Source organism: Chiloscyllium plagiosum, chromosome 15 (assembly GCF_004010195.1).
Source record: "Chiloscyllium plagiosum isolate BGI_BamShark_2017 chromosome 15, ASM401019v2, whole genome shotgun sequence".
NCBI classification, from domain to species: Eukaryota; Metazoa; Chordata; class Chondrichthyes; order Orectolobiformes; family Hemiscylliidae; genus Chiloscyllium; species Chiloscyllium plagiosum.
Genome location: NC_057724.1, coordinates 21,278,999 through 21,306,565, shown reverse-complemented (window position 1 = coordinate 21,306,565; position 27,567 = coordinate 21,278,999). Strand labels below are relative to the sequence as shown.

At 39.4% G+C, this 27,567-nt stretch overlaps 1 protein-coding gene across 8 annotated transcripts in view; it reads right to left on the bottom strand.

Annotated features, from left to right (window-relative positions):
* The window catches only part of pcdh11 (protocadherin 11), a 738,007-nt gene that overhangs the window by 692,418 nt on the left and 18,022 nt on the right, over positions 1-27,567 (bottom strand). Inside the window, exon 3 of one of the 8 annotated variants that reach the window (XM_043704508.1) lies at positions 19,733-19,789. The exons of the other annotated variants lie outside the window; for them this stretch is intronic. Coding sequence (XP_043560443.1) covers positions 19,757-19,789 — 33 coding nt within the window. The 3' untranslated portion in view covers positions 19,733-19,756. Of the gene's footprint in view, positions 1-19,732; positions 19,790-27,567 lie in introns of those variants that run through there. 8 annotated transcript variants of the gene reach the window in all.

Genomic DNA, 27,567 nt, shown 5'->3' with positions numbered 1-27,567 from the left:
ATACAAAATTGGCTTGAAAATAGGAAAAAAAGAGGGTGGCAGTGGAGGGATGTTTTTCAGACTGGAGGTCTGTCGCCAGCAGGAAGTCGCAAGGATCTGTGCTGGGTCTGCTGCTTTTTGTCATTTATATAAATGATTTGGATGTGAATATAGGAGGAATGGTTAGTAATTTTGTTGATGACACTAAAATTGGAGGTTGTGGACAGTGAAGAAGCTTATAACAGGAGTACAATGGGACCTTGATCCTATGGGCTGAGAAGTGGCAGGTGGAGTTTAATTTAGATAAACATATGATGCTGCATTTTGCCAAGGCAAATCAGGGCGGGATCCATACAGTAAATGGTAGGGTCCTGGGAGTGTTGCTAAACAAAGGGACCTTTGGGGTGCAAATGCATAGTTCCTTGAAAGTGGATTCACAGGTAGACAGTGTGGTGGAGAAGGCAACACTTGCCCTAATTGGTCAGTATAAGAGTTGGGAGATTATGTTGTGGCTGCACAGGATGTTGTTAAGGCCACTTTTATCATACCGAATTCAATCTGGGTCTCCCAGCTATAGGAAAGATGTTGTTAAAGTTAAAGAAATTCAGAAAAAGACTCACAAGGATGTTGCTGGGATTGGAGAGTTTAAGCTGTAAGGAGTGGCTGAATAGTTTAGGGCTGTTTTTCCCTGGAGCGTTGGAGACTGAGGGGTGACCTTATAGAAATTTATAAAATCATGAGGGGCATGGATAGGGTAAATAGGGAAGGTCCTTTCCCCAATGTAGGGAAGACCAAAACTAGGCATCATAGGTTTAAGGTGAGATGGGAAAGATTTAAAAGAGACCTGTGAGACGACGTTTCCACACAGAGGATGGTGCTTGTATGGAATAAGCTGCTACAGGAAATAGTGGAGGTAGGTACAATTACAACATTTAAAAGCATCTGGATGGGTACATGAATAGGAACGGTTTAGAGGGATATAGTCCAAATTCTGGCAAGTAAGATGAGATTAGTTTAGGATAGCTGGTAGGTGTGGGCGAATTGGACAGAAGGGTCTGTGTCCCTATTGTACAACTCCATGACGCTATGTGCTAATGCAAATTTAATACAGTGCATAGTTGGCCAGGATGCATTGTAGATTTTGGGTTGTCTCAGTAGACAGAACTCTCATGAGTTCGAAGGTTATAGTCAATATAGAACATAGAACATAGAGCATCTACAATGACACAATACTGAGGGAGAATTACATAACCCTAAAAAAGCTGTACCTCATCTACTTCAAACTCTTTCGGTTTCTCAGTTGAATATTAAAATCCCTTAAAGTATATTTCCTCATTAACTTATCTTAATCAATTAACATCACCACAAACCGATAATTTTGTAAATTTGCCTTGTGACTGCTTATGGGATCATGTTTGAAAAGTACCACTTTTTTTACACCAGTATTACAAGTCAAAGTAACTCATTGCATGTAAAGTAATACGGCATGATATGAAGCAAAGCTTCCTTTTACGCAGCCAGACTTATATACTGTGGGGATACTTGTTACAATTATAAAAAAAGGCAGGAGCAAATTGTAAATCTTGGTACCACACTTGCATCTGCCCCTCCAATCGATGAATCAATCAGCACTTAATATTAAAAGTCACCCAAGAAGACTGTCTACTTGAGTGAAATAGCACAGGACTGCCAACATACATGAAACTACAGCTCAGCATGAATCACAGCCTTCAAGAGTAAAAGGGAGAGCACTGAGTGGAAATAAGAATGCAGAATCAGCCTTACCGGAATCCTCACACAAATACAGTTACTGCACTTCAAAATTAGTCCATTGGTTGTTAAGTGCTTTGAGACAGCCTGAGGATGTCATAAGGTCTGATATAAGTGCATGTTCTTTCTTTAAACTGATGCTTTCTGTATACCCTTGATCACATTCACAAAGGGCACACAATGCACACCATCGAATACATTTTACTCTGCTGAATACTAAGGAATATAAGCACTTATTTAGTTCAATAGGCATTGTGCAGAGTAAGGAAGAGTTCTTCAATCATGAAAATGGCTATGGGTAATGAAACTGTTCAGAAATTTTATGCAAATAAATGATTTTTGTTCAAAACTCCTCAAATGGCACTCAATATATCACAAAAATGTATTCAAATTACAGTGCTACAAATTTGAAAATTTGCCTTGATATGGTTTTGTTTTAAGTAAATAGGATAAAATACTTAGTGGACAAATTTTAAAGGATTTTTGAGCACAAACTAAGGATGCATCATTCTGTACCCTAAGGATATTATTACTGTTATATTGCCTTTTTCTGTCTCAAAGGCTTTGCTAAGATAAACTGAGAAAAAAATCTGGAAACTGTAGAAAGATGAAGACAGAGAGAAAAAAACACCTTGCTGAATTAATCCCATTATTGCCAGTAGCAATACTTCAGGCTGTTTATTTCCATTCTTTTCAGATGCTGCATGAATTGTGATTACCAGTGTGCATGAACTGCCCTTCCATGTTTAAATGAAAGGCCTAAAACCTATTGATGAGCGTGTTCAATTGAAATAATGTCAGCAACTGCTGGCATTTAAGGATCTCCAAAGCTCACCAATAGGGGTAGGGTGGTAAGGTGTTCAAAATCTGCTCACTCTTTCTCAGAGTTGGGTTGGACGTCAAGCTTAAAAGTGTGGTGGGTGAGACAATCACAATGGTGTCAGGAATGGGGATGGGGCACTGACAGAGTTTTCAGAACATTTTACATTACATTACAGTGTGGAAACAGGCCCTTCGGCCCAACAAGTCCACACCGACCCGCCGAAGCTCAACCCACACATACCCCTACGTTTACCCCTTACCTAACACTACGGGCAACTTAGCATGGCCAATTCACCTGGCTGCACATCTTTGTGACTGTGGGAGGAAACCGGAGCACTCGGAGGAAACCCACGCAGACACGGGGAGAACGTGCAAACTTCACACAGTCAGTCGCCTGAGGCGGGAATTGAACCCGGGTCTCTGGCGCTGTGAGACAGCAGTGCTAACCACTGTGCCACCGTGCCGCCCACGGTGCAATCCCTTTGAGACAGAAACAAAAAAAATTTTTTTTTTAATTCCAGATATTGCTGTCCATACCCAGCTGTCATGCAATCTAAAGCGCAAAGCAAAAAGAATTTTTTGACACCATGAATAAAAATAATTGAAACAGCTTTTTTTTACCATTATAACTATTGTGTATTGGCGGCACAACATGTGTTACGATAATCACAATTCAATCAGCATCTGTACAAGGATGCATAGTAAATGTGATGCTCAGATAATCTCATTCAGAAATATGTCAATAACCAAAGTTAAAGAAATATCCAAAAAATTAATTCAGTGTCCATTGTTTATTACAGATCATGAAAGAATTGTTAGATTTTCCCTGCCTATAGTTAGAAATCTATCTGTAACAGGGTCAAGTAACCTATGGAATAAGAATGAATGTTAATATATCCCTGGTATAGATCATGTAACACTTTATATTGGTTTAGTCAATCTGAAACATTTCCAAAACCAAGTGCATTCTTTTTAATGGTGCCAATAATTAGAACAGTAGTTATATCTTATTGCTCAACTATTTCAATAATTATGTCCAAATCAAAAGGGCAGATGTTACAAAAGGGTGAGTACAAGATAAAGTTGTTGGGTGAAGATAAAGGGAAAGGGGAAGTGGCAAGTCAAGCCGAAAGAATCAACAGGTTGTGAAGCTGTTCAAACAAAGGAGAAAGCAAATCAGCGTAATATTGTTCTCATCAAAATACCAAGATCCACACTAGTAGCAGGTTTATCTAATGAAGAAAGGTTAAGCCAGCTGGGACTCTACACATTGGAGGTTACAACAGTGAGAGGTGACCTAAATGAGACGTATAGAATCCTGAAAGGGCTTGACAGGGTAAATGCTGACAGAACGTCTCCCCTCATGGGAGCATTTAGGACTAGAGAGTATAGTCTCAGAATGAAGGGCGCCAATTTAAAACTGAGATGAAGAGGAATATCTTCTCTCAAAGGGTCGAGAGACTTTAGAACAGAGACCTGTGGAGGCAGAGTCCTTATGTATATTTGTGGCTGTGGTAGATTCTTGATCAGTCGGCGATTGAAAAGTTATTGGGACAGGGCAGGAAAGTGGATGTGAGAAATGTCAGATCAGCCATTATCCCATTGAATGGTGGAGCAAGTTCGAGGAATGGAACGGTTTACTTCTGTTCCTATTTCTTGTATTCTTATGGATATTGACGGGTGGTGATTTTAGGCAATTTTGTCCTCTTCAAACCTGGGAAAGCTCTAATCTCAACCAGACTGAGATAGCTAACTTGGCATGGAGAGGGCATCAAATTTGAGTTTGTGTTGTATATTTTCTGTGATTCTTTACTATTAATTCATGGGCTTCACTGACTAAGCCAACTTTTGTTGTCCATTGTTAATTGCTTAGAGAAGATGAGCTGTTTTCTTGAAACACAATATTCCTTAGGGTATAGGAACACCCACAGTGCTGTTAAGGAGGAAACTCCAGGATTTTGACTCAGTGACAATGAAGGAATGATGACACAGTTCCAAGTCAGGATGGTGTGAGCTTTGAAGGGAAATTTGCAGGAGCTGATGTTCTCATGCAGCTGCTGCCTTTGTTCTCCTAAGTGATAGAGATCATAAGTTTGAAATGTGCTGTCAAAGAAACATTGGTGAATTAACATAAATGGTACTCAGTGTTGTCACTGTGCATCAGTATGAAGGGAGTGAATGTGGAAGGTGGTGGATGTGGAGATTAGGTGGATTGGCATGCTAAACTGTCCTGTAGTGTTTAGGGAGGTGCAAATTAGGTGGTTTAGCTATGGTAAATGTGAGGTTGCAGGGAAAGAGTGGGATGCTGTTCAGAGGGTCAGTACAGGCTTGATGGGCCGAATGGCCTCTATCTGCATTGCAGGGAATCTATTTTTCTATGTGGTACCAATCAAGGTTCTTGAGTGTTATTTAAGCTGCACTCATCCAGCCGAGTGGAGAGTATTCTATCACATTGCTGGCTTGCATCTTGTAGATATTGGATAAGCATTGGTGAGTCAGGAGCCAAGTTACATCACAAAATTCCCAGCCTCTATCTTGCTGTTGCAGCCATTGTATTTATATAGTAAGTCCTGTTCAGTTTCTGGTCAATAGTAACTCCTAGGATCTTGATGGTAAGGTATTTAGCAATAGTAATGCCATTGAATATCAATGGAGCTATGGTTAAATTCTCTGCTGTTTGAGATGGTCACTCCCTGGCACTTTTGTTGGCATGAATGTTACTTGCTACATGTCAACCCAAACCTGGACAACATCCAGGTCTTGCTGAATGAGTACAAGCTGCTTCACTGTCTGAGGAGTCAAAATGGTGCTGAATACAGTGCAATCATCAGTGAACATCCCCACTTCAGACCTTATGATGGAGGGAAGGCCATTGACGAAACAGCTGAAAATGGTTGGGCCAAGGACCCTACGTTAAAGAACTCCTGCAATTATGCTAAAAGGTTTGATCTTCAATCACCACGACCATTTTTTATTAATGCTAGGTATGCCTCCAACCAGCAGAGAATTTTCTCCCCAATTTCCATTTATATCAATTTTCCTACAGCTCCTTGGTGTTGTAGTTGGTAAAATGCAGCCTTGATGTCAGCCACTCTTAACACAGCCAGCTCTGTTGTCCATTTTAGGACCGAGCTGTACTGAGGTCAGAAACTGATTGGCCCTGGCAGAACTCAAAACTAAGCATCAGTGAGCAGGTCATTGTTGAGTAGGTGTCACTAGATAGCACTGCAGACTGTCTCTTCCCTCACTATGCGGATGACGAAGGGTAGATTCAAAAGGCAGTAATTAGCCAGATAGGATTTGTCCTGCTTTTTGTGGACAGGATGTAACAGGATAATTTTCCATATTGCTGGGTAGAAGGTCCTGTTGCAGCTGTATTGAAAGAGTCTGCAGTCCGAAATGCAATTTCCAAAATATTGTCAGGGCCCTGCAGTTTCCATTATCTTCAACTGTATGTTGAGTGAATTGAATTGGCTAAAGACTGGCATCTGTGATGCTAGGGAGCTTAGGAAGAAGCTGAGATGGAACAGCCCCTCAGCACGTCTGACTGAAGATGGATTCAAATGAATCAGTCTTGTTTATTTACATTGAGGTGCTAGGCTCTGCAGTCATTGAGAATATTTGTGCAGAGTGCTCCTCCTGTTAGTTGTTTAATGATTTAGCATTATTCATGACTAATTGTGAAAGGACTGCAGAGCTTGGATCTGATCTGACATTTGTGGGATCCGTTAGCCCTGTCTTTTATGTGTTGTTTCCACCATTTAGCACAGGCATAATCCCATTTCTTTTAGATCCATCAGGTTGACACCTCGTTTTTAGGCATGGCTGGTGCCACTCCTGGCATGTCCTCCTGCCAGGAGTTGATCTCTTGGCTTGATGTTGTTGGTTGAGTGTGGACAATGCCATGAGTTAACAGATTGTGGTGAATACAGTTCTTCTGTGCTAAAAGCCTACAGTACCAGCCTACAGCTGGTATCCAAGTTGAGTTTCTTGATCTGTCCAAAGGCTGTCCCATTTAGCACAGTGGTAGTACTACACAGTACAATGGAGGATATCCTCAATGAGAAAGCTTTGCTGCCTTAATTAGCTGAGCCATTGGGATACTCACAGCAATACTTCCAAACTGCGATCTTAATTGGTCTTCCTGCCTAACCTCCCCGAAAGGATGCATCTCTTTCTTTAAGTGGAAATCCCAACCCACCTATTTTAATTAGAGGAATTACTGTCATGTAATTTAGATAGAGAGGGGAAAAACGGAACAGCACTTGAAGTGATATATGAAAACTAATATCTCATATTAAATTAATTGCAATGTTCAGACGTGTGTTATCTTAATCTACATAATGCAAAGTTTAATTAGCTGCGAAGTTTTCCATACCTCCTCAATATTTCATTGGTTATTACTTTCTTTATTCCTGTTTTATTCATTTCTTCTTTATATGAATGATATGGCCATGCTCACCCATTAAGAGTGGAAACAACAATCTGCTTTAATAGCTCTCTGAGGTGTGCAACTGGTCAGCAAAAGTTTTAAGAATAAGTTGCATTGATGAGTTCAATAATTTGCCTTTTATCTTACCAAGAAGCGTTCTCAATATCGGTTAAAAAAGATTTAGAACTCGCTTGCTGGAATCAATAATTAAACTTAAGTCCTTCTCAGTGGCATATTGTATTGATATATCAATGTAATGTGCCACTGGGTTGTCAGTTCATCTGATGGTTGTTCTGAGGTTCAAACATGCTGAGTTTTTTTTTCCCTCATTGACATTCTACAGTGATTCTCTCCTCTCCCAAAGGCAATGATGGTCCTAAAGTACAGGTGCCTTGGTACCTTGGCAAAATGCTAATTATTCATCTGAGAGTCTGGTCTGAAATGAGCTAATGTCCTTGCTAAACGTTGTCAAACGTTGCTAATATCATTAAAGCAAATTCCAGGCTACAGTAATCATTACAGATCTGTACAAAAAATTCTGAAGTGATGCAATAGTAATGAACTGGAGACAAGCTCACAAATCGATACATTAAACAAAGGGTGGAACTTGTGATCTTGTAAATATCTTATTCCTTATAAAGTTGAACACAATAATTAAGATCAATTGCCTTAATATAGCATACATTTTGTTCATAAGATAGCCAGTCCACTGCAACACTTACTAAAATATGATTTAGCAACCAACTCTATTCCCATCTCATCCTCTCAGACTCAGCCTAATGTTAGATGATCTCAATGTGCTTGTTTAATTCAAGCTGATTGAATACACTACATTCCAACTGTTGCAAAGACTGTCTGTTTCCAGCACTGTGATACTGTCTACTTACGTGTCTATCTCATCTTTAATGTAGCCTTTATCAGTATTTTTTGCCTTTGTCATCTCTTAATTTGATTTTAAAAAATATTCTCCTTATCAATCTTCAAAATTAGACAGCGTTGAAAACTTTGCCACTTGAATTCTAAACTGAACACAAAACATGAAATTCTAAATTTCTCATTAGCTTCCACTTTTTCCTCCTCCCCCGTCTAGCCTAATCTTCACTTTTAAGTTCTTCTATTTTGTAGTTTTCTTCAAATTCATATTTCAGCATGGCCTATTTGTTCATATGAACATTAGGTACAAGCAGAAATTAAGCCCACTGATGTTGCTTCGTTCAATAAGATCATGGCTGATCTAATTGTAACCTCACATTTATATTCCCGCCTACCACTAATAACTTTCCACTATCTTGCTTAACAAGAATCCATCCGTCTCTGCTTTAAAAATGTTCACAAAGACTCAGCTTCCAACATCTTTGCAGGAAGAGAGTTCCAAGGACTCATGCTCCTCAGAGAGATACAATTTCCTCATTTTTGTTTTAAGTGAGTGAACCCTTATTTTTAGATGCTGCCACAAGAAACATCCTCTTCATAACTACCCCCAGGATCTAAGACATTTCAACCAAATCACCTGTTTCTCTTTTAAACTTCAAAGGACACAAACCTAGACTATCCAAACTTTCCTAAAACCAGTGTCCTTTTGGTAGGTTTTCCCTGAATTGTTAACACAGAGAGTGAGAACTTCCACGTACTGTCCGACCCATTGCCTCGATGCCCCTTCTCTATCTTGTTACCTCTTTTGCCTTCAAATGCCTTGGGGCTGAATCTAAGTGCATGTTTAGTGGAGTGATTCTCACTGCAAGGCCCAGTGAGTTTCCTCATTATGTCTTACTAAACCTGCTACTTTACATACTGGCTCTGCTCTTGTGAAGAGCATCATAATTTATTTCTGTTCCCATCTTACATAGTGCTGTTGGGTGGAGGAACTCTCCACTCACTGGGGTTCTTACATTGGACAACCATTGGGAAGGCACCATTTTTCGAAGGCCATTACACACCTCCGGTACTGCTACTCTTTCAGGCTGTGCTGCTTGGCTGTGACGGGCATCAACAGAGAAGGGACGATGGCACCAGACTTCTTGGAGTTGGACATGGGGATCCTTGTTTACAGTGGATGGACAGGAGAGGAGTCCTCTTCCTGGAAGACTGGCAAAGGACGGCACACCAGCAAAGTTTGTTCAACTAGTCTGAGATCACAAGTCTGATCAATGCTTTCTCCTGGGTCAGAAGGACTAGGCAATAATGTAGGACATTAATTTTCTCCACTCAAAGTGATCTGATTGGCTGTTCTCTGCTGTTGCACACATATCTCCCACCAATGTTTAAGCTCTTACCCCTCCATTGGTGCATGAAACGCCTTCTCTCTAGGAGACAGTAAGGACTGCAGATGCTGGAAGTCAGAGTCAGAGTCAATCAATGTGAAGTTGAAAGAACACAGCAGGTCAGACAGCATCTGAGGAGCAGGAAAGTCAACATTTCGGGCCGAAACCCTTCGTCAGGACTGACTTTCAAATGTCACCACTTTGCAGAGATTGTTGTCTTTTGTGTTGTCTAAGTGTGTTTCTGTTTGAGATCAAAGAGATATATTTCTGATTCCACATTATCATTTGGATGTTAACCAGTGTTGCCAGCTGTTTTCATAACACATTTTGAATATATATAAAAGATACCTGGGGAAAGTCTCTTTTATTCAGAATAGCAAGATCAAGACTGGATAAATTGGCCATTTTGGTAAATGAATCAATACCTTGATGCCAATGATGCGACTGGTGGAGTATTGGTAGTTGTTTACCAACCCACTCCTCTTGTCACAGTTATACCATTGCTCTAACAGACCCAATTGGTACAATTACTCCCCACCTCTACTCTCTCAGGTTTAATTGAGGGGTTGCAATAATTTTCCAGCCCCAAAATGGGGTGGCAATGGAAAAGTGTTTTGGAACACTGTGTTGCAAATTTAGATGATCTAAAGTATTGCATTTAAATTGCCCTTTTACATGACAAATCTGGTTACTGAGGAATGAGGTTGACCAGATATCCACAGTGTTGAGACATTCCAAAATGATAATGATTATGAGGGTTATCATGGAATTGAACACTTGTGCTCTTTGAATATCCCTCAAGTTAGGTAATGGCTATGTATCTTGTAATATTCCTATTGTGCCTGTCACAAAAGGCTGTCAGCATAGGGCTGAGTGAAGGCACTGTTGCATAAATCTGCTAAACACAATGGCAAGATTGGAATTGGGGAAGGAGACTATAAGTAATTTAAACCAAGACACTAAAGTTAATAAGTAAAGAAAAAAAAATGTTAATTATGTAAACAATTAGAGTAAATAATTAGATCTGAGGATATGTCATTTAAATTAACCAAGTAAAGCCAAAATTAAAATGATCCAAATTACATTAAATAAAAATCTAGTATATGTTATTAATAACATAAACAGTAAGCAGGAACATTGGAATGCATTTTATATACAGACAGAGATTACAGTAGAATGATGTGACAGTTCAAACCTATTTTCTGCAATTTCTTTGCCATGTGGAGACTGTGGGATAATTTACATGTCCTAGATAACACAAAGTGCCTCTATGTTGAGCAACGAGGAGTGGTTGAAGTACATGGTCCAGGGTATAGAGGAGATTGAGAATTTCAAGGAGCACACATTCTAGTGGGTGAAGAATCAGTAACCAGAGCACATAGAGTTAAGGTAATTGCAAAATAAGCACAAGTGGCTTGAGGAAAACTAATTTATGCAGCGAGTTGTGATCTGGAATGCACTAAGAGTGTGCTGGAAGCACGTTCAAAAGGGATTTGGATAACATTCTTCAAAAGCCATTTGCTGAGCTACAGGAAAAGAGCATGGATATAGGACCCATTTGATTTATTTCTTTCAAAGAACCATATGAAACATAATGGGTCAACTGGCCTCCTTATTTGCTGTATTATTTTATGATTCTTCTGAGAGACCTAATGATATGCCAGTGATTTTATGTCAATTCCCTCTTCCTTGCTGAGCAGAGACATTTAAAGAGGTGATTTTGACTGAATATCTCAGGCTGTAAAGATGCAGTCAGGATACAGCTGCAATGCTGGCTCAGCACGTGAAGTTCAAAGCAGCACCTTGATAAAAGGAGTTGCAGACAGAGGATCGTTAAGGGGCTGATTGACAACAAAATTGCCTGCTGGCACACATTAACAATGCTCACACCATTTCAGTGACAAACACTTCATTTAATAACCTCTCCTAACAGCCAGCAGCTGAACAGGAGTAAACAAGCAATTGCTGAGGATTGACTCTACTTAAAGGTGTATCACCTTCAACTGTCCACTTGCCGCTGCAGGCTTGAAGTGGACTTGCTTCAAGGCAAATTTGAAACAACGTACGAGGACTTCAACGTTATATCAATTTTTTTTTCTGGAAATTCCGACCTAAAAAGAATGAGTGCTACGTTGCTCCATATTATTGGGCAGTTTTTTTTTTCAGAGGGGCTAGGAGAAAAGGAGTTCTTGGTTATGGCCATTGTTTTTTTTCAATTCACTTGTGGGATGTGGGCATTGCTGGCTGGGCCAGCATTTGTTGCCCATCCCTCGTTGCCCTTGGGAAGGTGGTAGTGAGTTGCATCATGTAAGTGTCTCCAATTGTGCAGAAAGACTAGGAGGAAGAGATGAGACTGTGATGAAGGTCTGTTAGCTCGATGGCCACTATATGAATTAAATTACTGCCAACAGCACGGGATTCTATTTCCACTCCAGCAGAGGTAGAAGCGGAACTTACACCTGAAGCACATCGTCACAAAAAAAGGGAACTTTGTCAAATGTCTAACTTAAGGCAGAGATTATAAGAACATAAGAAATAGGAGCAGGAGTAGACCATATAGCCCCTTGAGCTCACTCCACCATTCAATCTGATTATAACTGATATGCCTCAACTCCACTCTCCTATCTGCTCCTCATTTCCTTTAATCGCCAAGAAACCAAAAAAATGCACCTCAACCTTGAAATAGGTTCAATTCTAGACTATCCACAATCTTCTGGATTGAGAATTTCAAAGATTCACTATCCTCTGATTTAAGACTTTTTCCCTCACCTTGTTCCTGAAATGATCAAAACCTTATCTTAGGTCAATGGACATCTCCATGGCGAACTTGTCAAACCCCTACAGGAATAAATACACTTCAATGAATTTACCTTGCCTCTTTCCAAGCTCCAGAGAGTTTGGAACAAATGTACAGAGCATTACACTCAAGAAGGAGGTTAGACTAGGCAGAGCAACACTAGCCGCTACAGGCAGGTTGGGCAGGAGGTCGAGGTGGAGTTAGTTCTCAATGCAGGTACAGAACATGCTTCCTCTATGTTTCTCACTAAGATTGCCAGCGCTATGTCCAAGAATATGCATATCTATGCGTGTGTGTGTGTGTATGTGTATACGTGTGTGTATGCCTGCTCACTGAATCCTGAAGGAATTTTGCAATGTGCTGCTAATTGCCAATCAGAACATTCCGCACCTTCAATGGAAGTAAGCAAGGGAAGCTCATGACAATTCTGAGGATTATGAACTGCTAACCCTCAAACTGGATACTGCCTGTGCATGAAATAATTGATCTGGATGATCTATTATCAAGTGCGGGTTGGGTGCCCACTTTCACCCCAATACACTCGGGATAAAACTCAGGCCAAAATGTGTGATCATAAAAATGTCCAAGACTCTCGTCATCAATTACTAATGAATGCATAAACACCTTTAAAGACAATGAACTTTGGTTGAGAATGGAACTCATGCAGCCATAGCATAATTATGTAAACATAGGCCTGTGATTCACTAGCCATGACCATTTAGAGTAATTGGTGGTTTGGAGAAAGGATCCTGTGACAGGCCAAATAAACTTCCTTTTGTGTTTGAGCAGCTGTTTTCCGTCAGGTTACAAAACAGAAGCAGAAAAGGTGCCAAATAGGTCAGACCCATTAGGAGAACTCTCTCTCTGTCACGCTCTCTTTTTCCCCATCCAGCCTCCAAATTTAAGCCCTCTCTGATGTTCAACAATCTAATCTGCACTCTTTAAGAATCAACTCAGCAATTGTTGGTTCCATAATGTCAGATATAAATCATCCATCAACACATTTGAGTAGCCTTAACAACAGACCCAGAGCTCAGCCTTCAAGCATTCAAGCCGTCAATCTGTAAGACCTGCATACCTTTAACTTTCATTGGACTCTAAAACTACTGTTTAATCTATCCTTTCACACTAATGTACTTGTGAACCTTGGAGAGTCTGTGCTTGTGAAATTCAGTGTTACTATTGTCTTACTTAGATCAGATAAAGGAAATATCATTAATTAGATTAGATTACATTACAGTGTGGAAACAGGCCCTTCGGCCCAACAAGTCCACACCAAACCACAACCCACCCATACCCCTAGATTTACCCCTTACCTAACACGACAGGCAATTTAGCATGGCCAATTCACCTGAACTGCACATCTTTGGACTGTGGGAGGAAACCGGAGCCCCCAGAGGAAACCCACGCAGACACGGGGAGAACGTGCAAACTCCACACAGTCAGTCGCCTGAGGCGGGAATTAAACCCGGGTCTCTAGCACTGTGAGGCAGCAGTGCTAACCACTGTGCCACCATGCCACCCATTAACTTTCACCTTTGAAAGTGTATAAGGAAATCTGTTCTGTAATTGTATTTTACAGTCCCAGCACAGAAACAGTTAGACATTCATTAACATAGCGAGCACAGCCTATTAAAAAAACTTGAGTTAAACAAGGAATTGGAAAGAGGAGAGACATTCTACCTTTCCTCATCTGGTCATAATAAGAGCTTTGATAAAATCAGAATATTCACGAACTAAAATAATTTATCAACCTTACAAATGGGTTTATAACCTTTGCTATTTTGAAGTAAAATCATTTAAGCTAAGCTAACTTGTTATACTGTTCTAGTGCGCATGATTATCAGTCACCCTTACCTCCAACACCTGCAAACCCTCATCCTGGGGATTTGGTTATATAAGAATGGCTAATTAAATTTAGGATAGATAGCTTCTCAAATGGGAACTGTAAACACAGGTTTTCAGTTAATGTCACTTTCACTGATTTATAGGCCTATTTCAGCAGAATTTTAGAATTTATTATTAAAGAAGCAGACCCTTCGATCCAACTCAGCCATGCTGACCAGATATCCCAACCAAATCTAGTCCCATCTGCCAACACCCAGCCCATATCCCTCCATACCCTTCCTATTCATATACCCATCCAAATGCCTCTAAAATGTTGCTATTGTACTAGCCTCCATGACTTCCTCTGGCAGCTCATTCCATACATGTACCACCCTCTGTGAAAAAGTTGCCCCTTAGGTCTCTTTTATATCTTTCCCCTCTCACCCTAAACCTATGCCCTCCAGTTCTGGACTCCCTGACTCCAGGGAAAAGACATTGCCTATTTACCCTATCCATGCCCCTCATAATTTTGTAAACCTCTATAAGGTCACCCCTCAGCCTCCAACAGTCCAGGGAAAACAGCCCCAGCCTGTTCAGCCTCTCCCTGTAGCTCAAATCCTCCAACCCTGACAACATCCTTGTAAATCTTTTCTGAACCCTTTCAAGTTTCACAACATCTTTCCGATAGGAAGGAGACCAGAATTCCACACAATATTCCAACAGTGACCTAACCAATGTCCTGTACAGCCGCAACATGACCTCCCAACTCCTTTACTCAGGGGAAAATATGAGCTTGTGCACTTTGTGCGGAAGAGTAGGAAAACAAGATATTATTTAAATTGTGAGACTGCTAAATGTTGTAGTTAAGAGGAACCTGAGTATCCTTGTGCATGAATCACAATGTATGTAGATGTTGTGTTGTCTCATTGCTAGAATACATTATTACCTTTCAGCAACATTATCATTCTATCATGGCATGTGAGTTGAGGTTATTAAGGTCTCAGACTCCATCTTAATTCAAGCCACTTGAAGCATGACATACTGATGTGAATGTGCTGCTGTTTGTAACCGAACAGCATAGTATTACTGCAGACACTGAAATCCCCATGATTGGAATGTCAGTGTATGTCAGGAGCTGTGATAAATATCTGTTGAATCTTTCATTACTATGAGACCCATATCTAGTTCTTATGTGTAGGAGCTAATGTAAGCATTGCCACATCTGATAAAAATAATCACTTGGAGGCAAAGTCCACACAACAGTGACAGACGAGCAAGTTTAAGAGATAATCAGGAACATAAGTGGCTTGTTGGCCTTTATAACAAGGGGGATGATGTGTAAAATAAATCTTGCTATGACAGTACAGGACATTGATGACAATATACGTGAAGTATTAAGTACAATTCTGGTCCTCATTGTTCAGAAAACAGTTCAGAAAGGTTCTTTCGGCTAATTCCTGAGTTAAAACAGTTGTAATATGAGGAAAGTTTTGAGCAGGTTGAGCCAATTCTCATTAGAGGAATGAAAGGTGATCTTTTTGAAACACAAAAGGCTGAGGGGATTTGACAGAGTAAATACTGAGAGGATGCATCCGCTCAGGAGTGAATTTAGAACTGGGGGGCAAAATTTAAGAGCAAGACATCTTGCACCTAAGATTGAGGTGAGAAGGAATTTCTTCTGTCAGGATAAACGTTATTCTTTGGAATTTGCTTCCCCATTGTTATCAGACCTTTGAATGGACCACTCAAATATTAATTCTGCTCTCTATCTGTCTGCACCTTCTCTGCGGCTGTAATACTTTATTCTGTACCCTGTTCTGCTACCCTGATGCACTTTGTGTGGTACAATCTGTCTGTAGAGCACACAGAACAACACATTCCACTGCATCTTGGTACATGTAACAACAGTAAATCAAACTCAAACTCAGAGAGCAATGTAGCTACACCATTTGAAACATTCAAGACTAAGTTAGACATATCTTTGCTCGAGAGTCAAGAATTATGTGGGACAGGCAGAAAAATGGAGTCAAAACCACAAGCAGATCAGCTATGAATTATTGAATACTGGAGCACGAAACTGGAATGTATGTTAAGATGGACTACGTTCAGCAATTTAAGAAATTTTCAAAGTAGCAAAGGCAATGAACTCCAAGTTTCATAACAACATATTTTAGCTTTTGAATATCCTAGATATCTGCTGAAATTCACAACTTCAGTTTTATAACTTCTCACCAAAGTTATGATAATGGCCCAATTCTTGAACTTTACTATATTAATTTGCACAACTGAATGCCTGAAGCCTTAGACAGACAAATATCCATTGGTCTTTTCAGAACATTTGATCTGAAATGGTTTCACAAACACAGTTCTCTAACTCTTTAACACGAGTTACAACCTAGTCCAGTTGGGCAAGATACAAGTTTAATACTCCTCAAGCTGGTATGACATGAAATGAATTGGAAAATCTTATCTCGGAGGGCCAGAGACTTCCAGGCTTCCCGGACCTGACTATTTTTTAACATACGTTTTCACCTTGTGCTATGTTAGCAAAACAAACCCAAATATTCCAGCTTTTTTTTACTGTCAGATATAACTTTATTACAATACATTAACTAGATGTAATTAAAATTAACAATTCAAAAAAAATTAAGTACTAAAATAAGCATTATTTTAGTGGTTCTGCTGGATTCCCAAATTTCCCTTTTCACTTTGTTCTACTTGTTTTGTCATTCTAAATTCTCAACTTGTGAGATGAAATTTGGACTTGGATAACACACACAGATCTTAACATTTTTATAATCATCTGCATTCCACACACATATAGCAGTCACTGTATATCAGCAGGGAAAATGGCTACACAAAACTGACAATAATTTTCTCAGCCTCTCTAGCATAGCTGCAGTACAGAAGATATCAGACGGGCATGGTAAGAGTTTTTCAGCATATTCAAATAGTCTGTAAGCAAATCTACTGACAGCCAGAAAATCCTGGCAATGCTCCAGGATCAATGATCTCCACAGAAAGATAGAGCTTTTGAGATCCACACTGTCTATACCATCAATGTCTGACCTTTATATCTTAAATCTAGATTTATTGCAAGATATCTTCACTTCCTGAAAGGAGTTTTACTGTAATATGCTTCAATTTACAAATGGCTTCAACTCTTTTCGTTGTTTCTTTTTTGTACATCTTTGGTTGACTGGCAGTCATGCTGGGTGGCAGTGAGGTTAACAGCATTTCTATGTCCTTTATGAATATCCATCAAAATCTCTTAATCCTGCAGTAGCACTCAGGAAGCCAAGAAGCAAAATAAATGGCACTGATTATAATCGGCTGTTCTTTTCACATTATCTCACTTTAGTCTACTTGCCAAGATTGTGCCATCTGCTCTGTAAAGCACAAACTTAAGACAACTTCCTTAGTCTGAAGCATAGACTAAATTATGAGCAGCTTCCAAATAACCTTCGGTGCTTATTCATTGAAAGCAAATAAGACCTCCATCCTATGGTTCAGTGAGTTTATCCAGGAAGGAAGTGAACCATTTACAACGGGGGATCATGCTTTGGATCTCCAAATATAGGGAGTTCTCTGATCTCAGTTCAGTAGCTGTAGGGCTTCTAAAATTGACTTCAGTGCACTAGAATAGGGAGGGAAGATGTATTCAGAGGTTTCGATTCACAGAGCTACCTAGGGTGGCATGGTGACTCAGTGGTTAGCACTCCTGCCTCACAGCACCAGGGACCTGGGTTTGAATCCTGCTTCAGGTGACTGTGTGGAGTTTGCACATTCTCCCTGTGTGTCTTTGTGGGTTTCCTCAGGGTGCTCTGGTTTCCTCCCACAATCCATAGATGTGCCGGTTAGGGGAATTGGCCACTCCAATTTGCCCATAGTGTTAGGTGCATTAGTCAGAGAGAAACGGGTCTGGGTGGGTTACTCTTTGGAGTGTCGGTGCAGACCTGTTGGGCCAAATGGCCTGTTTCCAAACAATAGGTAATCTAATCTAATCTTGGATTTATGAAGGAATTAGATGTGGACAAGTGCAAGTGGCTACTTAGAACAGAGCAGGCTCTCAAGTTCTCCACAACTGCAGAATCTGGTAGAGACAGATTGTTGATGCATAGTAATCACTCTTTCACAATACCTCTAACACCGAGGAATTAACAATATTGTAAGACGCGAGGCAAGAAGGAAAGAAGCTCAGCAACAGAAACAAGTTAAGAATTTATCCAAAGAACAAAGGGTGAAAATTTCCCAGCCCTTGAATGGCATGAGGATTGAAAAGACAATTGGCAAAATGAGGAATGAGAGATTCAATGTTGAGAAAAAGGAACAACGGAAGGTTTTAAGTGCAAGACGGGAATGGGTATTTCTGCCATTGGAGAACACAAGAGAGTGGTCTGAGTGCAATGCCATAATTACATGAGGTGGCTCACTCAAGCACACATGGAGAAACTCTCCAGAAAACTCCATAAATTTGACACTTGGTCAATTTTTTGTAAAATTCAGCCAAAGAAGTCATTTGCTGCATTAAAAGAAATTCTTCAATGACACACGTAGATTTCCTCTTACAGCACAGGAGTTTTCCACATTCTTGTCCAATTATTTTCACCTTGCTGCAATAAGACATTTTAAGATCTGCAAGCTGTGAACTATTGTTGGGCATGTTGTAAAATGAGCTACAGTGAATTGAAAGCTTGTTACGGGCCATTGATTTTCTTCTCTATTAATACTGGAAAGAATTTATCAAAGTTCATAGAATGAACATTTCTCTACACTTGTACTTTCTACCTTCACAAACTTGAACATCCATGTCTACAATTATATTGTTCCTTGACCAAATTTCCCTTTGGGCTTATAGCAACATGATCATAACTCTCACCATTACACATTTCTCAAAGAAACTCAAAAATTACAGAACAGTTATTTGCAAACATCATCATGTAAGTGAAAACATTGCGGCCAAAGGCAATTTAATTTGTTTGCTGTCTTTAATTCCATACTTTTATAGAAGGTATTAGTAACAATTGCTTGGGCAGATTCTCTTCTGAGGTTGTTCCTCCTATTTCTAGGAATTTTGTGTAACCAGAGAAAGTTGTCTAGACCCTCTCAGTTCTGCTGCTAAAACTTAATGATTATTCAGCCTTGTTGAACATGATCTTTGCTTTATTGGTTAGAAAAGAAATGTTCTTTCACTTGTGCACAAGTCTTTTATAGGAAGCATACTCGCATGATTACTTTTAGATTGTCCTCACTTTTCTACGAAGAAAAAACAGAAATGAGGATATTGATAATAAACTAGGTGTACGTTTAACAGCAGGGTAGAAAATTCAAAGGCAATATTTAAATGTCCTCCTGTAACTTAAAAATGACTACACTTTAAAAAATCCTCAAATGTTTGCATTTTAACATCTTTAAATTTCTTCAGAAATATAACTCTAACCGATTCTATTATTTCCAGGACATTATTCCAGGATTTCTTTATGGCAGTTCCCTAGGCTCAACTCTCTACAGCTGTTTCATCAATAACCTTCATTCCACCATATGGTCAGAAATTGGGATGTTCACTGATGATTGTTTGATGTTGAACTCAACTCTCAATGCCTGCCTACATAAATAATTAGAGAATATCTGTACGTGAATTAGTAAAATTTAACATGTGGACCACACAACTGCCTGACAATCACCATTGCAGCTAACAAGACAGTCACTGCATCCCCATTTAACAGCATTAATATTGTCATGCGTTATGGTGGATAAGTGTGTTGGTAGGGTAGTAGCCTGCAGTAAAAAGAAATTTGGTTGGAACAGTCATGTAAAGATTGTAGCTGCAACAGTATGTCATGTATTGGGTGTCCTGAAGCAGGTTACTCACCTCCTGACTCCCCAAAGCCTTTCCACCACCTACAAGACAAAATCAGTAATATCCATTTGCCTGAATGCAACAGTAATAACGCTCAACATGATTCAGGATAAAGCAGTTCACTTGATCAGGAACCTATTGACCACATTAAACACCCACTCCTAATTCCAATGCTCATTGGCTATACTGTATACAAGATGCATTGCAACATCTAACCAAGGCTTCTTTCAAAGCACTTCCCAAATCTGTGACTTTCACTATCTTAAGAACGAGAGCAGATGTTGCGACGATACAATATCACCTGCCCATTTCTCTCCAATTCAACCTGACTTTGACATTGTTGTTCAGTTATCATTGCTGGGCTCAAGGCCCTGGAACTTCCTACTGAACAACATTGGAGAGGGTTACTTTCACCTTGAGAAATGCAGTGATTCAATAAGAATGGAAGTCTCCACCATCTCAAAGTTAACTAGAAAAAGAAGTAGCCTTAGGGTTACCCATGTCGTCAGAATGAATTTAAGAAGTTCTTTTGCATCACACTTCCATACATTGTCACATAGGGTATAATTTTTCTTTCCCTGAGATGGCGAACAAGGTGATAGGAAGGGCAAATAATGACTGAGTTAGCCCAAGAAAGGTGCTTTGCTTGTTCCTACAATCTGATCAATTAAGTTCTGGGTGGGAAGATCCACACATGGCCTTATCGACCCACCACTAATTAAGGCCTTTAAGTCATCAATTATCAGCCACTTAAGGATCTCAACCTACTACCAATCTATCTACCCATCTTTCTGATAAAGAGCTCTCATGGCACAGTGGTAGTATTCCTACCTCTGAGCTAAAAGGTCTGGGTTCAAGTCTCATTTGCCCAGCCTGTGTGGGTAGGTCAATTGACGAGAAATGACTACCTCCCTTCACAACAGGAGAGAACACTGAATGTATTCCTGATAGAAAAGTCTGTTTGCTATTGTGTAGGGAGTAGGGTCAGGATCTTCCATTTGCCCCAATATTTATATTATATATGCACTTAAATAAGAACTATTTACCTTCTGTCTGAAGAATTCTCACTCTGTACCTTAAACATACATTTCTATCAGACCACGAACATAAATTAACAATTAGAAAATTAAAATTTTCACAGATGAAATGGATATTACATATAGATCGTCCCCAGACTTTGGTCTAGAGCTTAGGTCAATGGATGGTCTAATTTGCTGTTTCACACTCAATACTTATGCAGACTGTAGCAGTGTTGAGGTAAAATTTATTCTGTCAACATGTAATGGATATCCAGTACTTCAAAATCAATAGTAAAAACACGAGTGGAATACCTTAAGTAATTTTATTACAAAGCATTATACCAACAGAAGAACTGTCAACTTATCCAGACCAATGAAATTATAACTATAATCTATCAATTAAACTGTCAAACCAATGATTTTGTTTTCAAAAAGTTTAAATTTAAGCTATAGAAAAAGAACAAAATAAGATATTCATCATGGACTTCATTATACAACACAGAAACAGACCCTTTGGTCCAACTAGTCCATGCCAAACATAATCCCAAACAAAACTAATCCCACCTGCCTGCACTTGGCTCATATCCCACCAAACATTTCTTATTCATGTACTAATCCAAATGTCTTTTCAACATTGTAACTGTACCTGGTCACCACTTCCTCTGGAAATTTGTTCCACACATAAATGCTCTTTGAACAAATGTTGCCCCTCGTGTCTTTTTTAAATCTTTCTCTTCTCACCGTAAAATTATGCCTCCTCACCTTGAAATCCCCTATGCTAGGGAAAAGACACCTGCCATTCATCTTTTCTATACCCCTCATGATTTTATGAACCTCTAGAAGGTCACCCCTCAACCTCCTCCACTCCAGTTAACAGTTCCAACCTACCCAGCCTCTCCTTATGACTGAAACCCACTATTCCGAACAACATCCCGGTAAATCTTTTCTGGACCCTCTCCTGCTAAATAATAAACTTCCTATAACAGGGCGACCAGAACTGGACACTGTGTACCAGAAAAGACCTCAACCAATGTCATGTACAACGTCATCATGACATCCCAACTCCTATACTTAATTTTACAAACGGACTATTGATACTCAACTGATTGGTACTCTGATACCCAAGAGCTTCATGGACTAAAACGACAAAGCTATGGACTATAAAGCACAAATACTGAACTAAAATGGCTGCTGTGATCACCTGACTACAAATTGAGGTAACTTTGAAAAACCAATGTGAGATAAACAAAACTCATCTGCACTAAAATGGCCATTTCATCCAAGGAAGTTAAACCTGACAATTAAATCAACATCAAGAAATTTACATCCTATTTGATTCATACAACTAGGTTAATTTCCCATATTGGGAAGTGAAAGGTTTGCACTCCCAGATACCTGCATGGGGGAAAAATACAAAGTGCAGACTTGGGAAACGTGCAAATGGAACTTTAATATAAACAGTTTCTTCAGTTACTAATGCAGAGAGGAGGCAAAATGTGGATGTATAAGCAATAACTGGAAAACACTTTCTCAATCTGTCTTGCTCAACTTCAAAAGTCAGAGCCCAGTGGAAAAAAAACAACTTGGAACAAGAACCATTCACTGCAAGCTCAAGACCTGCAAATTTTGCAACTGCTGAAGAAACAAAATAGCTGAACAGCTGGGATTCAGATCGTTCTCACAATTTAAGGTCCCTTAAGAACTTTAAACAGCAATTGTCTTTTCCTTCTTTGTTTCGACACACTTCTCATTATCCGCTCTCCTGCCCAAGCTATTTGTGAGTTTATCATGTGTTAGTGAGTCTGTTTGAAATTACATTTACATTATTTTAGGGATGTCTATGAATCCTAATCATTTGATGAGGGTGGAGGTGTGGTTAGGGGGAAGAGAGAGAGATTGTGCTATTGTCCTTTTTTTTAGATTGCACATTGCAAACCTCTTTGAGACCTGGTTTAAGATGTGTAGCGTTCAGAATTTATGGAAAACATTATTGAAGATGTGATGCAAATAACTCAAAAAAATTAAGAATTCAAAAATAAACACAACATATTTCAATGTTACAATCATATCAGATCCCCAACATACACATCAAATAGTATTTTCTTAACAAACCAGTTAATAAACCAATTGACAAATAACCTTGTTTGTTCATTGACAACCATGTTGTAAACCTAAACTCTGGCAAGATCTCTCATCTGCACAAATTTTAACACATGCTTAATGATTTCATTATTGCATTAAATCTTCAGTTTTCAGGGATTTATTGCAATAATATGTTTACTGTTGCTGAATTCCTTTAAGCACAATGAACAAATTGATCCACTATTCATTAGCTATTTCACAATCTACCAGTGTCTACAGTGAACTAAACACTTTCTCTCCCATTAATTTGTATAGTGCTGAGGCGCAGCCAATGTTTCAGTGCTTTAATTTATTGGAGCAATATTTTATGTGTATGTCTGCCTTCCATCTCTCACCATTCCTTTCCTGAAGAGACTAGCCACTAACTCTTGCTCATGCAGTTACACAAGTGACATTGTTACTCCAGTACTTCATCCATACACTGTTTCTAACTTCTTAACAGACTATTCATCCATGGTTGCCATTAGCACTGATCCTAACTCTGACCTCACAAATTTATTTTCCAGCCAAGGTCATGATGCAACTAAATCTAAACAGGTGACTTATCAAATTCTCTTCTTTTAGTCTCAGTATCTACAACCAACTGAGATGACCAGGCTACTATTGGCAGGAGAAGCTAATTCAACACAGATTGAACCTGGCATTCATTCTATTACAAGACAATAGCACATTGTATGAGTGTACATTTACAATCAGTTCCATTTGAGAATAAAATCTTGGGGAATGGAATGTATGCTGAGGACATTACTTAATGTGGAACAAAACTAACAGGTCAACAGTTACTGTAATTTCACTTTGTACAGTTGTGCAGTAGGTGGTTGCGTGAACACCCCCCGAGTCCCGAGCCCCGTCCCCCAAAACTAAAATGCTATTTCCCCTGCACACACCTCCTCCTCTGCCATCTACACTCATTTACAATGTACAGTTGCATGGATATCTGCAAACATGCTATGAATCAAATTAGTTAATAGAGTATTGAGTGGTCTTTGAACCCAGAAAGCTACAGAGACAAATTTGTAGTGAAATGATTAAAGAGAAACCACAATAGAAAACAGATAACATTAGAGATGCACAAACACCTTTTAGTACTTGAATGAGTTGTGGCCTATAAAAGTTGTTCTCACTGATATATTAATTATCTTACTCTTTCACTTACTCGTTGACAGGCAGTGATTTTTCCAAATATGTTCTACTTTTAGCTACAGATATTTTAAGAGTTTATTCCACATACTTTCTGCTTCTGGATTATTTGAAATGATCATGAGGGGAAGAGTTCCTCCATGGGTTCTTTAACAAGATTGGAAATATGCACTTTTACACTTACACCTGTACCTTAGCTACAGAGGGTTAAAAAAAAAGAAACCTCTCCTCATTTGTCTAAATATTATGACAGTTCAGCCTTAATACACGTAAAGCGTTATTGATGCCCACTTGACATAGTGTACTGCCTACTAATGTATTAGTGAAACAGGCTCGTGTCTCCTTTTCCCAGCTCAGCGGGTTGTTCAGAAAAAGCACTATTCTGTGAGAACATGAACTCAGGATCAGAACGCCCTGACTGTAGCTTTGAGTGTCTGTTTAATAGCTGGCACAGTGCACTGATTTGATTGAAAACAGTGAATGTATAATGGAAACTGCAGAAAGGATGGGGGCGAGGAAAGAGAGAGAGGACAGGGAGGAGGAGAATGGGGAATCTTCAAGTCTGAGGGAGTTTTACAATGATTCAGCAAATAAATATCTGTTTTATCAACAAAGGCTTTTAATGTCTCAGAATTTTCATCCAGACAAATCAGTAATGTTGTATCACGTGTTTCAGTGATTTAATGCTGCTTTTGTACATGATTTTGTTTTGAAGGTATATGATTACACATTCTATTATTATTGAACAGCTAGTACTGGATATGCACAAACATGCATAGGCAGTATTCAGGATGGAAGGCCACTCATACCATCCCCCACTCCACATGCTAAGATGCATTTCCTGTCATATTCTATTAATACGGTTGTGGTATAATGCAACCTTGAATATTCTACAGTGCAATCTGTGCTTTTCTGGCCTGGCTGCCTGGAAGGATACGTTAGGGTTTGTGGTTGGAACTAGCAAACAATTGTATAATTTTTTTTGTCAAGGCATTTCCCTTAAACTATGTATTTTCTCTTGAATGGAATGAATGATACTTCCAACACTAGAATTTTTTTTTGTATTCAGTGCAACTTCATATATAAAGTAACCCTCAATAGCTCATCCAAGCAATGCCTCTCCAAGATACAAAAAAAAACATACAGTACAGACTACACTAATCCTCTCCCAGCTTGAAATTTCTCCCTGGATCAACCAAGAGGCTGTCTAAGTTCAACACTAGTTGCCTTCAAAAAGGGTTTTGCCTGGCCAACTGACACCACAGTTCCCAGTTCATGAGTCATTCACATATGTTGATTGACAATGCCAAGTGCCAGACTTGAGGCTTCTTTGTATATGCATCAATGCAAGCTACAACAGATTTTGGATTCTAGTCACAGAAGCACAAGAAAGGACGTCAGTGCTGTAGGCTTCAATGCAATACATTGGCAATCCCAGTTGCCTGGAAGCTTGTGGGGTAGATCAAAGAAGTTAGACAGATGGCATATCCGGGTGGTGCTTATCTTACAAATGATGATGAAATCTTTCTTGAAAGCAACAGCTGAGGGGGTGCTTTTTTTTTATCCACAGGTTTACATTGTGGAATTAACTCTATCAAGTATACTTCAGAACAAAACTCAAAGCACAGGCTGGGTGATAACTGCACTTCTCTTAAAATAAGCAGTATTCAATTTTTTCAGGAGCTCACTAGAACTTAAGTAGCTCAGAACAATAATAAACTATGTGGTAGAAAATACAGTGTAGCTGTAGTGCAGGAGACTCTCTCTTCACCTTTGTGTACACTATTGAAAATAACTTCTGGTCATTAGCAACCAATTGAATCCTCATTCAACCCATCAAAAATACCAGCTCTCTATTAGTGATGCGCCAATAATGTTATACATGACTTGGAGGTGCTGGTGTTGAGCTGGGGTGTAAAAAGTTAAAAATCATACAACACCAGGTTATAGTCCAACAGGCTTATTTGGGAGCACTAGCTGTCAGAGCGCTGCTCCTTCATCAGGTGGTTGTGGAGAATAAGATTGTAAGACAGAATTTATAGCAAAAGTTTACAGTGTGATGTAACTGAAATTATATGTTGAAGAAGACCTGAATTGTTTGTTAAGTCTCTCATCTTTTAGAATGACCATGTTGGTTTCAGTTCTTTCATATGTAAATTGCAAAACCTTTGTAAAAAGTTACATTCTCAAGTGAACTTTAATACTTGGTGTCATGTCAGCCCAGATAATATATTGAAGGTGTGCATGAGTGTGGGTGTAAAGGGGTATAAGACTGTAAGAGGGTGTGTGTGGGAGTGTATGTGTGAGCGTATGAGACAGGGTCTGTGTGAGTGTGTGTATATGTGTGTGTGTGTGTAGGAATGTCTGTCTTTGTGTGAGTCCGTCTGTCTGTGTGAGTCCGTCTGTCTGTGAGTCTGCATGTATAGTGCAGTGGGGTCACCTGTAGTGTGACATGAACCCAGGATCCCAGTTGATACCATCCCCATGAATACCCCTTAGGCTCATGTCACACTACAGGTGACCCCATTGCAGTATACACACACACAGAAACACCTACACACACACAGACACACCTACACACACACATACATAGACACACACATACACACACACTCTCCTACAGACACATTCACTCACGCAGACCCTCTCTCATACACTCACACATACACTCCCACACACCCTCTCACAGACTTATTCCGCTTTACACTCACACTCACATTCATACACACACTCTCTCACAGACACTCAAACACCTCCCCCACCCCACACACAAACCTACATGCACACACACACACACACATATAAGTTTGTGGGGTGAATTTGTACTTGCAGACTTACATTTTACTTTGCTCAAAAACTTCATGAATCCATGTGAGGTTCTGTAAATCTGTTTTTTAGCTTAAATTCAGTTTGACCACTGTGGCACACAGTCTCACACAGTGAAGCTCACACCTTCAAAGCATTATCTGGGCCCGATATGACACCAATTGTTAAAATTCACTTGAGAATGTAACTTTTAAAAAAGTTTCGCAATTTACATATGAAAGAACTGAAACCAACATGTTCATTCTAAAAGATGAGAGACTTCACAAACAATCCAGGTCTTTTTCAAATTATAATTTCAATTACATCACACTGTAAACTTTTGCTATAAATTCTATGTCTTACGATCTTATTCTCCACAATCACCTGATGAAGGAGCAGCGCTCTAAAAGCTAGTGCTTCCAAATAAACCTGTTGGACTATAAGCTGGTGTGTGATTTTTGACAATGTTATATGTCTCTAGTTTCCCCCTCCACTCCCCAATACTAACAAGCAGTTCAGTCTCTAAACCAGAAGATGCACAGAAACTCTGCACTAATGGACAGTTCAGCCTCACCTCAAATTAGTGAACCATATAAGCTCTCTCGATATTAGTGCAATTCTTTCACGCAATGCACTATTGCCCTTTACAAATCAGTAATCTCTTGCTGTGCTAGTGATTGCCCTCAAAAACTATTTCTGAAAGGGTTACATAA